This window comes from Pseudonaja textilis, chromosome 1, assembly GCF_049901715.1.
Source record: "Pseudonaja textilis isolate UNSWEBS1 chromosome 1, rPseTex1.2, whole genome shotgun sequence".
In the NCBI taxonomy this organism is placed as follows: Eukaryota; Metazoa; Chordata; class Lepidosauria; order Squamata; family Elapidae; genus Pseudonaja; species Pseudonaja textilis.
The window spans coordinates 195761345-195777368 of NC_141990.1; the positions used below are offsets into that span (position 1 = coordinate 195761345).

Genomic DNA, 16024 nt, shown 5'->3' on the forward strand with positions numbered 1-16024 from the left:
TCATAGGGACAACTTATCATGAACTCTATGAAGTGTTTTTCTATGCTTCACTTTAAATAACCATACTGACATTAGAATCTCAAGATACAGTATATTCATGGATTTAAGAGTTAAAAATCCCAATACCAAAGTCCTTTGATTTTTTTCATATTGTGGATTTTACCCTCAGGATAGTGATTCAACATACTATACATACAGAAGTCCATACTGAAGTTTTTAAATTATTATGAATTATTAGAACAAAACTGCATTATGCAACAAGGTGACATAATAAATCAACCAATTCATCCATCCATCTCTTTAAAACTTCACTTGATGGGAAATTCAACTAATCTAACAATACATTTTGCTGCTGCTAACATGAGATTTTTACAGTGCGTAAGAAATTAAGCTAAAACCACAATTAACATAGCACATAGCACAAATTGGTAAAATGAATTGGTAAAATGAACATACCAGCCCATTAGCTTTAACGAGAGGGGCCTCTAAATCAGGATACACGTTTTCCAAATACCACTTGAAGTTCTTGCACTGAAGCTGCTCCCTCAGTTTCTTCTGTTGAGTCAAATCCCCAATGTCCAAGTTTTTTTGAATGAGGTGATAACCATGTCCATAGAAAAGATCTGTGTATTCATCCAGCCAAACTTCTGCTACCCGGGCCAAATTCCGCTCTACTGTAGTGAGGCGATCTTTAGGGAAGGAGTAGGGGTTATCATTCCTAAAAATATGACCTACTCGGGAACACGGGATAATCTCAATTTCTCCTCCACACATCCAAACCTGATGAAATAAAATCAGGCCAACAATAGATAATAATTTCTGGCAATTTTATTCCATAATCTGCAGTGTGTAGATTTCTTAATTTCTGCATGTGTCTTACTTTGTTTTTTTTCATGAGAAATTCTGTATCTACTAAGTTGAGAACATATAAAATTATGATTTGCATCAACCATGTATTTACAGCACAAATAAAGGCTTAGGGTTTCAAATTCCTGGATAATTCGTGGTTTAGACCACCTCATCTAATTTCTACAACTCAGAATTATTTTCTTGTTGAAACCTTCACAAGTAAAACAATGGCCATAATGGTTGTTTAGCAATTCAGACATTACATCACTTACAATGAGCACAAATATTAGCTTGCACGCTCTTTTTAAAACTTTCTTTTGATGCAAACCAGTGGTGAGGCCTCAATCTATCATTTGGTGACTGAGACTTCATGCTGAATTGTATTAAAACTTCACTGATCATTGCTTTGTAACAATTTAAATACAAGGGTAGATATTGAGTGATTGGTCACCATTTGAAGCTTTATGTCATGATTTAAAGGGAAGGTTAGGATTTTATAATATAAGTTATATTCAGATAATACCATATATATTGCTTAAGAAACCTGACAGTTAAAATATTAATAGATTATTAGTTATATGATTATGAATAATACTCTTATCTATATACAGGAAAAAGTCAGTTTTCTTGACTTTGGTCCACTGACTTTGCACATAATAGACACAAATAACAATTTTTATTTTATTTATTACATTTGTCTACTGACTATCTTGCTTAGAGATTTGCAGCCATAATAACATACTTTTGATTTACCAGGCATTGGGGTATTAGGGATATCCCCTTCCATAGATACTAATAATCATACCATAATGACATACTGATTATTTTAATACAGTTATTCCTAATCATCTGTAGTTAGGAGAATTGGAAACAAATGCACATGCACAATTTAGCTACTGACAAGAGAGCATTAATTTGGCAATCAAGTATGAATTGGAAACAAATGAAAATATGTTTAACATACCTTGAATGAGATCTCCATATTTTCACCTCCCCAAACATCAAGGCCAGGATCATATGCTCCAAGCTCAAAAAAATACTTCTTATCAATAGAAAACAGCCCACCTGCCATCACAGGACATCTAATAATTGAACCAGACATTACATGTACATTGTGGTTTTGGAGGGCAAATGAAGATTTTGCTATTTTGAGATATGTCCTTTTGCACACAAATGACAGTTGTTGTATTACATGCAAATATACCTGAAAGTTCAAAACATTGGAAAACTAATTTGGCAATAGTTTGATGTTTTTTTTCAAAATCTTATAAAATCTCTTGATTTATGTTAGACAATAATTTAAAGAAGAAGCAGGGAACTTGTGGCCACATTGCCAAGTTACAAGTTTCATGAATCAGAATGGGCAGAGGTAATTCAGTAATAGCACTATTAGCAATAGCAATAGTAACTCAGTAATATTTAGAAAATCAAAAGTTCTTTACTCTGCTTTAAAGTGGCATCTGTAGTTGAATAAACAGGTCATGCTTAACATCATATTACTTTCCATCCAGAAAGAAGAAATTTGCAAATCATTAAACTATGTGTCATTCTACCATGTCAGACATTTTATTACTTAAAAAGCAATTCTGTTCACAAAACTTTAACTTCATACACTTACCTAATTATATCGGTTTCCTTAATCTTATTTTTTTTAATGACATCTGAAGGAATTGGCTTCCACCCAAAATTCATTGGCCATGTAAAAACACCACGCTGAAAACTATCCACGGTCATGTAACTAAATGATGGAAAACATGCAAAGAATTCATTTAAAAAGCAAATGCTGAATCAGAAGCTACAAAAAAATTGAATGACATCTCTGAGGTTTGGGGTTAACAAAATCAGATTAGACACAATAGCCTGAAAAATTATGAACTAATTGATTAATGTTATGATATGTTTGTATTTTCTTATTTTATGTTGAATTAAGCTTTATAACAAACAAGAAAGGATCTCAAGAAAAGATGTTCTATCTATGGTAGAACTGTGTTTTGCCCAAAGGAGAGTGGTAATCTGTGTTAAGAGTCCCAAGGGTTCTCCTGTTTGTCACTCATACTCAGTGGTAGTATTCTACCGGTTCGGCCCAGTTCAGCCAAACCGGTAGCTCCAAGGATCATCTGTGAGTGACCTGGTTCGCTCCAATGATCAGCTTCTGGGCCTGCCTACCCCAGCTCTATTCTGACCTTTATTACATGGTTTTCAAGCTCAGCTGCTTTTAGCATGGCACAGCAGATTGCCACGTGTCAGCTGTTGAAGACACACGGAGATTGCAGGATTGCAGGAGGTCAGTAGCAAAGTGCTTGCTCACCGAACCGGTTGTTATACCAGTTGAATCACACCTGTGAGCCCCGCCCACCAAGCCACGCCCATAGACCTGGTTGTAAACATTTTTTAATCCTATCACTACTAATACTTTATAAATATTTTTAAAGTGTTTTGAAGGAACATGCCTAGAAGAGCTTGCTGAATCGTGCCCTTCAAGACAGAAAAGCTGAATGGTAAAAGGACACAGTCAGAGTACCTGAGATCATGAAGGTGTGACCAATTCAATTATTGGTGTGCTCCCTCCTGGAGGACCTTGTTCAGGCTACAGTCCTGGAAAAAGCTATGCTAAATTCCCTCTCTACCCATGGATTCCTCCCTCTCCCCCTAGTTTCAAGGGAAACATGGAAGAATAAAACTCACCTCATATCTTTGTCACTGATCACTTCAATGACAGGGCAAGCAACTTTTTTTCTATTTAAATGAATTCTGTCCAGTAGAGGTTCCAACCACCCCACGTTGCATTCCACATGAGAATCTAAGAAGGTCAGGACATCACCTAGAGAAGCAAGTAAATTTGCCATTATAACAAGGAGACAGGAAAAATTTGGCAAAGTTAACAGTATTTATTGGCCTCTCAAAAAAAAAATCGACTCGCTTCTTATTGTGGATAGATATTTAACGTACAATCCATATATAATGAGGAAGTTCACAAGAGACATTACTTAAGTGATTTTTTTCCCCTCAGATTATATCTCTTCATTGTTTCTTCAAAAACTTCCACCTTGCCTCGATATGATGTTGTTTTTACTGTTCACTTTGTCAAGAATCATAAAAAGATTCCGCACTAAAAAGTAACTTGGAAATGCTAATTCTTAACTGTATCTTAATCATACCATATATTCTTTCCAACACACAATTTTTATATACCACTGGGAAAAATGTCCTTTATGGCATTTCACTAATTGATAAGAATGCCTCCGCTGGCCAGCACCATATTCACCTAATTAGAAATTTCTCTAGAGTAGTGAAATTGTGATGTGCTTTAAACCTTCATCAATATATATGACATATGAGTTGGAAAACGTGTTAATAAAGTTTTTCATTTTATTAACAGAGACTTGCAAACACTGCAGTGGTGTAATAATAAAAAGGTATACCTATGGAAGGACCAATTTTATTTCATGCAGAACAATCTTGAAGGTGCTTATTAGCTCTTTGTGAGCAATAACTGGTCCTATCACCTACTAATGCCTCCATCACTGCTGCATAGCTGGCAAACTCAAAATGGAGTTGTTATATGCATACTAATATACTAATACTGAGATCTTTTATAATGTAATAGATTCTCTCTTGCCTGGAGGGGATTTTTGCACATAAGCCCCTCATGATCATAAAACATATGTCTAGTGGCTACATGACTTGGGTGCATAGTGGTAGGATTAGCCTCCACAAATTTGCAAGACTTTTATTTGTTTTTAAACATACAAGGGTGGCTGCTGAACTCCCAGATGTGAAAATCAATCACTAACCAATAAAGGTATATTATCTAAAGGAAGGAAGATGAAGAGAGAAGTCAAAAAGTTTCTCCTCCTTTTGAAGATTTTTGGTATTACCTCTGAAAATATTCACCTCTCTCAAAATTTACTTTCCCTCAGTGAGTCTGCATAATTAAACCTTATTGACTGTGTAATGTAATTACCTCATTTTCTCTGGCTACAATTAACCCAACCAACTCATTAAAGAAGCATTGGGTTAATTCACATTTCATTTTGATGGTCATCAGCTTTCAAAACTTGGAGACTTTATAAATTTATTTACATTATCCTATTCATGACACGATTTCCAATAGATCAGGCTTGTGTGGAAAAATTATTCAGGATTCTAAAGGGAAATATGGTGATAGAATGTACAGAAAAATGCAACAAAGATACCAAACAGAACTCCTTTTTACAACTCTGTAATCCTTTAATTCAGGGAACACAGATTATTATTTTCATATTAATTAGAAAAAAGATATTTTCAGAAAGTATTTCTATCACACATCTCAAAATACAATTTGAGTCCAAAAATCAAAGCAAAAGCATATCTTCCATAAAATGTCCTAGAGTTGATAACAGTAACATTCAGAAGAAAAACAATTCCAAATATATAATTATTCTGAAAATTGGCAAGACATTTGTTACAATAGCTATTAAAGTAGAGGAGATCTTCACGCTAGAATATCAGTAGAGCTGGCCTCAAGGACAGTTTTTAGTAAAACCTTTATATTAACTTGCTACTAAATTTCTATTTTTAGTGGACAGGAAGTTTTAACATTTGAAATACATGTGTAACACTTTCTGCTGAAAACGTGAAGGTGATGCATAGCTTCACCTTCATGAGGTCATGAATATCAAATTCATGAAAATTATTTAAAAATTAAAAACATTACTCCTAAAATGTATTAAAAAGGCCAGATTAGAAAGACATTCTGGAGTTCAGTTGAATTAATGCTAAATATATTGTGCAGTGTAACTTTAAAAATATCTTATTGATTTCAATAAACTTCTTGTATAGTTGCTGGAATAATACATTATATTACATTATATTATAGCTTATTTATGGCTTAGCCCAGCATATAAACTCAGCCAGTGATTTTCGTACTGTTTAGATCTTAACGTCATGTGTAAACAGCCACTGTCACTAAATCAACAAATCCTCTGTTATCACATTTACTGGGGGTACTGGAAGTTGTTTTTAGTTTTATCTCTAACATTAATTTGAAGTATGGTTTTGTTTTAATTAAACAATTTAATCATTTTATGGAGTGATGTTGATAGTCTCAAGTTCTTAGATTCTTATTTTATTCCAAAACTAGAAAATATATGTAGATCAGGGTTGAACTGATGAATCCTTGGTGTTCTCGGAGCTTATAGGGAATCCTTGGTTATTAACAGTAATTAGGGCTGGAATTTCCATTCCTAAGAAGTGTGATGTCATGTCACTGCACCACTTAGTAACAGCATTTCTGGCAGTCCCCAGTTACTATCATTAAACTAAGACCATGCAGGTTGTTAAGCAAGTACTTCAGATGATTGCAACTTCTGATTTCCTGTCAGCTTCCCCACTGAATTTATTTGTGGGGAACCCAAGACTGCCCATCTGACTGTGAGACACTGTGACGACTGGCAATCCAGGCCACTTGTTAAGCATTCAGATCATGATCCTGTGACTGTGGGGAATTGTGTCATATTGAACTCTGAGGACCAGTTTATTTTATTTATTTAGAAAATTTATATAGCTAACTACTTGCTCAGTGACTAGGCAGCTTACAAACAGTACAAACACAAAATAGAAAAAAAAATAACCCAAGTACAAGTAACCAAGTGGTAATTACTATTCAGATATACTTACAACTCGGTTACTGCTATTCGCAAGTCAGAACAGTCATTCAATGAAGACTACCTATATTTTATCGTATTTTTTAAAAATACCTGTAAACTGCTGAGAATAGAAAGGAGAGAGGATAAAACAAGCCATGACTTCACACAATGTACGAACTCAGTTAAGAGAACCGCATGTTAGCACCTGCTCCCAGCTAACCAAAGCTTGGAACATACTACTTAGTTCCCTTTATTCTAATTAAATTTAAATGAACAAATTTCATTTAACAAACTAGATTGTTCTAATTATTTCTGTACCTTGTAGGGTATCTGCAATTAATCAATCAATGCCATTCTGCTTACCTTTGGCAATCTCTGCTCCAGCTAGTCTTGCTCGTATTAAACCATGTCTTTCTTTTAGATGAAGGATATGGACCTTTGGAAACCGTGCCATGTATTTGTCTAATTTGTCTTTCAGGTAAGCTAAATTAGAACAGAGGAGAATCAAATATGTGTACTGCAGATTGTATCTATTTCAAATTTAACTAATAAAGTGGGTCATCAATCCCCAAACACTGCCTCTGATACTTGTAGAGGATATTGAAAAGTACCAAAAAATTGTTTTCTACCGACAGTAGAAACTGCATATTAATCAACTGATTATACATCATACCCTTACATTTGCTGGGAACATTTGTTTCTAAATTGTGAGGGGAGAAAAGATATGATCTAATGTGGGAGAAGGGATGGCAGAATCTGGAGGCAGAGTGAAAAAAGGGATCAGATTAGAAACCCTACATAGCCACAAAAGAACTAACTCCCTCCTAGAATGCTGTTGACTCTTATCTAAGCAGGTACCAATCGTTAGTTGAGGAGATTATTGTGCATAATAGGCACGAGTAGCAATAAATCCATTTTTCTTCATGGGGGGGCTTGATCTTTTGTGTTTGACATACGGGGACCCACTGAAATAAAGTAAGTCCACTTTGATCTTTCAGGGAAATATATGGGATGTATTGGAGAACCTCAGTAACTTCTATCATGATGAAAAAAAATGTTTTGTTTTCAAACAATAAATTATGAAATGGCATGTTGTTTCTAGGATACTGACTTACCTCTTGTGCTAAAATCATCCACCAAAATAACTTCTTTAATCAATTCAGGGGGGGACCGGTTGAGGATACTATGGACAGAACGCAGGAGAGTGGACCATACTTCATCGACAAAGCACATTATAATGCTAGTGGTGGGAAGATCATTGTGGACAAGAAGATTTGAACATCTGGAACAAAAGAGATTAATAGCATAGCATAATATAACATAAATACTTGATACAAGCTTGCTGGTAGAAGTGAAATTAACTTCTCTAATTGCCATAGAAACTTATTTTACTGATCTTTTCAGTAAAAGGACAAGAGAGTTGAGCACTGAAAAATAAATTCTAGTTAAATAATACCTCTCAAAATGCAAATATTTCCTCCCCAGCAATTAAAAGTTGTGGGAAAGAAATCTGAGTGTAAAGTAAGGAAAACTATCATTTGAGTACTGTACTTGAATCCAATACAGCTAACAGCATCACCAGTCAGCATTGCTAGGCATCTGCTTTAATGGAAATTGAGAAATAGTAATGGCATAATCCTAAAATACATCTCAATATATAGTGGGGAGCATTGTGAACTGTTATGCCTACTCAGTTTGCTGTCCATGTACTCTCTAATTAGGGAATTTGAAGGTTCTTACTCTTTCTTTTGATAATTTTTAGTCTCAAAATTAAAGTTAAGATTGCTCAAACTTCAAACAGAAACTGTTAGCTGCAAGAAGACTTTTATGGCTCCGAAATTGGCAGGCGGAGTCACACTGAAAATGGAAGCTGGCTTCAGTTCCATTTGCAGGCGATAAACTTCTTGGTAATGCTCTGGAACCTTATCTCATCGAAACCAGAGATAAACGTAAAATTCTCTCTTCCTCTGGGAAGAAAGCCGACTATCGCCCAGCTCCTTATCGCCCTCCTGCCTTCCGAGTGGAGACCTCATCTCGCTTCCCCCGCTCTCACAGGCCGTACTCCCAACACCAAGACCAACAGGCAGAAGCATCTGGCAGGCAACAACCTTCTACTGGTAAAGGACCCTTTCGGGGGGGAGGGGGTCATTCCTTCCGTCACTCTAAGTAATCCCTCGTTCTCCCCACCCATTGGAGGTCACCTAGCCTTCTTTGCCTCCAAACGGGAGGAGTCAACGATGGATGCCTGGGTGCTCAGCACTATTAGGTCAGGGTTACAATTGGACTTCCTAACACCACCCCCCAAAATTTTTTGATCTGTCCTGTCTCTCGGGACATTTCCAGGCAAGCCCTGATGAATCAGGCCATTCAGCACCTTCTTGAAATTAGGGCTATTCAACCTGTTTCCCCATCTCAATGGGGACGTGGGCTTTACTCTCTCCTTTTCATCGTTCCCAAAGCCTCAGGGGGGTGGCGAGCAATCCTTGATCTAAAATTTCTCAACCAATTTGTAAAATACAGATGATTTAAAATGCAGACTCTGCATTCTATTTTAGAGAGCATTCGGGAGGGCGACCTCCTCTCTTCCATTGATCTCACTGAGGCTTACCTCCACATCCCCATTTGGCCTTCAGCTTATAATTCTAAATGGGGCCTTTTTCCTTGAAGACATCCTCTTCCTCCCTGATGCTCATTTACTTATTCCCTGATCTGCTTGGCTGTGCAGAAGAGGATATGACAGAGATGCATCTGTCACCATCTGATCATGGATCTATAGAAGATGCCATGACCCTAGATGCAAATTTGGCAGAATTGAGTGGCATTCGCAGTGAATTCCACTGCTGCAATAATCTTATTCAGGTCTTGGTGAGACTGAAGGTCAGAAGCAGGCAATCTATTCTGGAGTTGGCGCAGCCACCGTATGGATGCCCTCGTGAAAAAGGATGCTGCTGTTGAAGCCCGAACAGCCCAAGCAGCGGCCTGGTGATGGCGTTTGAGGGTCTGTTCGGAGCGTTTATCATCCATTTTCAGGATATCTTCTGGCTCTGTGGGAGTGCCAGAAGATGAGAACGAGGCCAGAACCGGAATGTCAACAGAAGGCACTGCTAGGGCATTGTCCAGAGCTGTGCTGACATTGTAGAAATGCTTATCCAGAGAAGATGGGCGAGGACCTCCCGAAGGAGAAGCGCACTGTTCCTTGACCATGTTCCAGGAACAAAATGGGAGAAGGCAAAATCTCTGCATGCACTAGAGACTTGGAGAACAGCAAATCCCCTTAGCTAGAGAGATTTCCTTGTGGCTCGAGAGCCACTTCCTCTGGCAACAGCTTGGCAGTGTCCAAGGCCTTGCTGAGTAATGGCCTGAAGAGAGTAGGTTTGAAGACCGATGCGAGGATGTCTGCTCTGGGCGAGAATCCTCTTCCTCTGAAAGATTTTGGTCAAAAATCTCACCCTCTTCACACTCTGAATGAGAAGAGTAACTGTGTTCAGATGGTGAAGGCCTTCCTTCCTCATCAACCTCCTCCCATTCTGGTAGAGAAGAATGGACCCTGAGGTCCTGGGGCCTGGGTAAATCAGGATGATGAGGCAAGGAACTTATAGATTGAGAAGGGAGAAGGGCCTGAACCCTTTCCAGAGGTTGAAGAATTTGCTTGAAGCCTTCAGCCAATCCCTGCCTAATGGCCAATGAGACAACATCTTGGATGGTCTATGCTCAAAGGTAGAGGCCGAAGGCCCACTGCTGTGGGAGTGAAGTTGGCTTCAGACCTAGACTGAGGAGAGGTTCGAGGCCTGGAGGGAGGGGGAGGAGCATAGGGCATGGAAACCTGTTGGAAATAAGGCCCAGATCTGCTGAGATCCTGAGGATCTGATTGTACTGCAAGAGCCTCAGGAGACCAGGATGGAAAGGATAGATAGATAACTTCTCCTCCCCTGGGAGGGCTTGGTTGGGGCTCACGAGTATCACCTGAAACATGCTGTACTTGCACTCCCTTACGTTGAATAGTTCTGTTGAACTGCCTCTTTAGAGCTGCATGTCTGCGCTTCTCTGCCCTCAATTCAGCCTGAGTTGCTTTCTTAGGGCCTAGAGCCTTAGCTTTGATTTTAGCAGCCACCTCCCTCTGGACTGATTGGGTGCGTTGCCTACGTCTTTTTCTCTTATTGGGCTTAAGAGACTGTTCCACTGGGGGGGAAAGCTCTGCCTGAGCCTTATCTTGCTCCATTTGTAGAATAAAGGCTCTTGCGTTGGAAGAAGCTGCTTAGAAATTTTTCTATTAAGCCCCTTAGGGTATAAATGGCCCCCGGGCTTACAAAATGGCCACTCACCTCGTGGTGGAAGGCTTGAATCCAAGATAGCCACTGACTAGAGGAAACAGGCTCCAAGATCGAAGAATTGCTCCTTAGGCTATACAGAGCCCCGAGCGAAGTCAGCAAGGGAAAAACGCAGAAACCAGCCACACAATCAGCTGGCTTGTGCTCTTATCAGTTTGCTGATCATTTTTACAATCGCTCCAAATCGCAGGCGTGGGGGAGGTCTACAGACACTGCCCAGCTTGCCTGCACAGAGCTCTGTAACACTGCTCCCAACGTTGTAGGAGAGCAAGCCCTGCTCTCCTGGAAGAGCAGCTGCCCTGGGAGCTGCTTGAAGCGAGGAAAAAAGGTACTGAAGATCACTGGTGAGTGCTATCTAACAGAACGCTTTCAGAGACACAGCTACTGACTGAAAGAGCTGAGTCCAAAGCTGGGGTCTCTCCCAGGGGTTGGGTAAATGACATCATAGGAAGGAGTCAACCCATCCTGGGCTCTCGATGTAGCATGGAGGAGAAGAGGAAAGTTTGGTGTACCAAAGAGCAGATGTAGAACATTTAAAGTTCAATGTAAAATCCAGATTTGTGGCCTGGTTTGATTGCCTCAGTTTTGAGGTACATATTGTTGTTGTTCAGTCATTAAGTCATATCCTATTGTTTGCAACCCTATGGATCATAGCACACCAGGCCCTCCCTGTCCTTCACTTATCTCCCTGAGTCTGCCCAAACTCATGTCCACTGCATCAGTGACATTATCTACCCATCTCATTCTTTGTCGTCCCCTTCTCCTTTTGCTTTCAATCTTTCCCAACATCTTTTCCAATGTGTCCTTTCCTCTCGTTTGATGGCCAAAGTACTTGAGTTTCGACATACATATTGCCGCCAACAAATAGGCTTTTCAGGCACATCCACATTATATTATCTTAAAATATTGCTTTCCCATCCTTCCATACCCAGTTCTGACATTGAGTAGAAGACCTTTTTTTCAAGAAAGTCATGGAGTTTATTGCCATTAGATAGGATGCTGGAAAAAAAATAAGACATAAAAAATTCTGCGAATGCCATGAAGTTACTACCCAAAGAAAACAATACATGGACTAATTCTGTAACAAGGTTAAAAGAAATGGAAAGACCCTTGCCAAGAATTTGTGATTGGGGATATATTTTCCAGTTTCCTCCAAGGGCTAACCAAGAAATAGGAAGACTGAAAAGACTGAAAAGTGAAAACTGTAATGAGGTGTCATCTTTTAACGAGAAGTCCTTAATGGGTCTAAGTCTACATGGAGGGCAGTAAGCAGTGGGGTGCCACAAGGTTCAGTCTTAGGCCTAGAACTCTTCAATATCTTCCTTAACAACTTAGATCAGGGGTGTCCAACCTTTCACCTTCCCTGGGCCACATTAGAAGATGAAAATTTGGTTTGGTTTGGCGGGAGAAGAAGCGGTGGCGGGGGCATCAGCGGCGGGGGCAGAAGCAGCAGCAGTGGTGGTGGAAGAAGTGGCGGCGATGGCGGGGGCAGAAGTGGCAGCAGGGACAGAAGCAGCGGCAGCGGGGGCAGAAGCGGCGGCAGAAGCGGCGGGGGCGGCGGCGGGGGCAGAAGCGGCGGCAGAAGCGGCGGGGGGGCAGGAGCAGCGGGGGGGAAGCGGCGGCAGGGCGGCAGCAGCAACAGCGGGAGGTGGCGCTCTGACGGCGCCCGCCTTTTCTGTTGCTGCTTGGCATGGAGCTCGCCTCACCCCACCCCGCCCCTGCCTCTCCTCTTCCTCCTCGCTGGCTCTGGCATGAAGGTTGGGGTGGGCACTGGGCCACATTACGAGGCGACCTGGGCCGCATGCGGCCTCTGGGCTGCGGGTTGGACAAGCCTGACTTAGATGAAGGAATAGAAGGGGAACTCACCAAATTTGCAGATGATACTAAGCTGGGAGGAATAGCTAATACCCAAGAAGATAGGCTCAAGATCCAGATGGATCTTGACAGACTAGAACACTGGGCTGTATCTAACAAAATGAAATTCAATGTAGAGAAAAGTAAAGTCCTAAACTTAGGCAAGAAAAACCAAAAGTACACATATAGACTGGGTGAAACCAAGCTCAACAGCAGTAACTATGAGAGGGATCTTGGAGTCTTAGTGGATAACCAGCTAAATATAAGCCAGCAATGTGTAGCAGCAGCCAAAAAAGCTAATGCAATCCCAAGTTGTATTAACAGAGGGATACAGTCAAGATCAAGGGAAGTACTAATACCACTCTACAAAGCCTTAGTAAGACCACACCTAGAGTACTGCACCCAGTTTTGCTCACCACATTATAAAAAAGATGTTGAGACTCTAAAAAAAAGTACAGAGAAAAGCAACCAGGATGGTTAGGGAACTGGAGGCTAAAACATACAATGAACAGTTGCAGGAACTGGGCTTGGCTAGTCTAGTAAAGAGAAGGACCAGGGGAGACATGATAGTGGTCTTCCAATATTTGAGGGGCTGCCACAGGGAGGGAGGGAGGGGTCAAGCTATTTTCTAAAGCGCCTGTAGGCCAGACAAGGACTAATGGATGGAAACTGAACAAGGAAAGATTTAACCTGGAAACAAGGAGAAACTTTCTGACAGTGAGAACAATCAACCAAAGGAACAGCTTGCCCTCGGAAGTTGTGGGAGCGCCATCACTTGAGACTTTCAAGAAGAGATTGGACTGCCATTTGTCAGAAATAGTGTAGGGTCTCCCTCTTGGGTGGGGGGTTGGACTAGATGACCTATAAGGTCCCTTCCAAGTCTGATTATCTGTTATCTGGTTTCTAAGCATTCTTGCAAGGAGGCAAGGTTATTATTTACTTTATAATATTATTAGTGGCATCCTCAGATAGCTGCGAAGCCTTGGAATAGCACTCGTGCATACAGTACCCCATCCCCACATAAAAGATAACATTTTTCTGACCTGGCATTGCATGAAGAAACTTGTGGCTGGAGATAAATACTCTTACAAATTTGTCACAATATTCCAAACTGGACAAGGTCATCCAAAGCACTTGAATAAATTAAAAGAAGCTTAGATGCAGCCATTCAATGCTACTCTCTGACCATGAACCAGGTCTACTGGCAGAGAAGGGACCCCATAATGGACGTCCAGCTTGCTTTCCTGAACAAGAGTTAAATTCAATCACAGAGACTCTATGTTAAGTTTAATTGAGAAATAACCCATACCCTGCACTAACCGTTGATAGAATTTCGTCAACAGTTGTTTGTATTAATACATCCTTGTCGCTGGCAACGAATAGTCCCTAGTGGATGATAAAAATAAAAGATCCAGGCTGCTGCCTGGATTTCTATTAGCCAGTTTCTGGTTTAAAATAGCACCCGCCTCCTGTGATCAAGCAGGGTGGCCAAAATAGTCTTCAAATCCCAAGGCACCTACATTATTTTTCCAGAGGAAAATCTTTTTTTTAAAGTGTTGGCGATCACAATGTGTTACAAGGAAATAGAAGTCAAGAGAAACGAAATAATTTATGAACAGCAAAGTACAAGGAAGCTAGACGTAAAGCAAATGTAAACTGAGTGTAAACTGGAAGCATCTAATACCTAAACCTTATGTTTTCCAACTGCCCAGAGGTGACAGCTTCCAGAAGTCTCAACCAACATGGCCCTGGGTTTCCTGGGAGTTGTAATTCTGATTTAACTAGAGTTATAAAAGCCCGAGAAAAAGGTAACTTGCTCAAGCATAAAATGGATAGCACACCCATGGCTTATCTAATTTTTCGTGCACTCATTTGTTCTAGATCTGCATTATTATTACAATTTAAGGTTGTGGGATTTTTTTGCCAACTTGTGAGACTTTATAGCAGTCTCCTCCACTTTGGTAATTCTCAATGCAATTTTGATGATTCTCTATGTGACTGAGAAATGAGAGTTATAATTCCAAATAATATAGAGGGATTCAGATAGAGAAAGACTAACATATAGAAATAGCTGAAGATACAGAAAACTCTATATATAATCCAGAAGCATAAAAGAACATATGGGGTTCTTTTTAGCCTAAATGCTAACATGCCAGCACCAAAGCTGAACCTTCTCAAAGTTGCCATAACAAAGGTAAAATTACTGTGGATTGAAAAAAGAAAGAATAATCAAAGCCTGAAGGCCACATATATTATGAACTGGGTCTTACTTGGACTCGTTCAGTAACACGCATGTCAACCCAGCATGGGAATCAGCTTGGACAAGCTGTAGTAAAAATTACCTCTCCAGGGGACAGGGCAGTGTGAATCACTGAATCTACCTCTATAAATGTGTTCCACTATTACTATATCGTAGTTTAGTTACCTAACACTATAGATCAGGTGTGTCAAACTCACATCGTCATGGCTGTGTCACGTGATGTATTGTGACTCCCCCCCCCTTTGCTAAACTGGGCATGGGCGGGTGTGGGCTGGGAGTTTGACAGCCCTGCTATGGATTGATCACCCAAAGTTCTCTAGCATAAAACTGCAAAGTGAGTTTATGGAAATTATTTTGATTCTTAACACAATTCTTATACAAGCAAACCAGAGGTGGTATTCAGCAGGTTCTGACCAGTTCTGGAGAACCAGTAGCAGAAATTTTGAGTAGTTCGGAGAACTGGAAAACACCACCTCTGACTGGCCCCTCCCACATCTATTCTCTGTCTCCTGAGCCCCAGCTGATTGGCTGGATCTTCTTTTGTTGCCCTGCACGGGAGAATGGAGCTGGAAAGCAGGTTAGTGGGGTGGGGAGGGAATGGGGATTTTGCAGTATATCCTTCTCCCAGGAGTGGGGTGGGAATGGAGATTGTGCAGCATCCTTCCCCTGCCATGCCCACCAAGCCACGCCTACAGAACCGGTACTACATTTTTTTGAATCCCATCACTGAAGCAAACCTAGTTTTATTCCAGCTGGGAGGGGGGAAAAACCCAACTTGATTTCCAGTGCACTCTAGTGGCTGCAGGTTGCAAATATGAGATTTTAGAATGAATTAGTTTTGGTATTCAGAAAAAGATGAAAAGATAAAGAGTGTCAGCGAGACAGCAAGAACTTTTTAGCCATAAGGCTCTAGCGATAGTGACAAACCCCTAAAACATTCTGCATCGGTAAGTCTCTGAGTGTCATGTGACACAATTTTCTTACAAAGGATTAGTAAAAAGGCTATGATACTTTGCTGTCATGTATGCCCCAGGTTATGAGCACAGATCGCAAACACTTTTAACTAGGCCAAGATACTTTCAAGAACTTTCATTTTAATATAGTTT

The 16024-nt window shown here is 40.3% G+C and overlaps 1 protein-coding gene across 1 annotated transcript in view; it reads right to left on the reverse strand.

Annotated features, from left to right (window-relative positions):
* Positions 1-16024, reverse strand: part of GALNT5 (polypeptide N-acetylgalactosaminyltransferase 5) — a 48540-nt gene that overhangs the window by 24102 nt on the left and 8414 nt on the right. The window contains exons 2-7 of the mRNA XM_026697203.2: positions 7592-7758; positions 6840-6959; positions 3535-3670; positions 2468-2587; positions 1814-1931; positions 457-780 (exon numbers count right to left, since the gene is read on the reverse strand). Coding sequence (XP_026552988.2) covers positions 457-780; positions 1814-1931; positions 2468-2587; positions 3535-3670; positions 6840-6959; positions 7592-7758 — 985 coding nt within the window. The remainder of the gene's footprint in view (positions 1-456; positions 781-1813; positions 1932-2467; positions 2588-3534; positions 3671-6839; positions 6960-7591; positions 7759-16024) is intronic.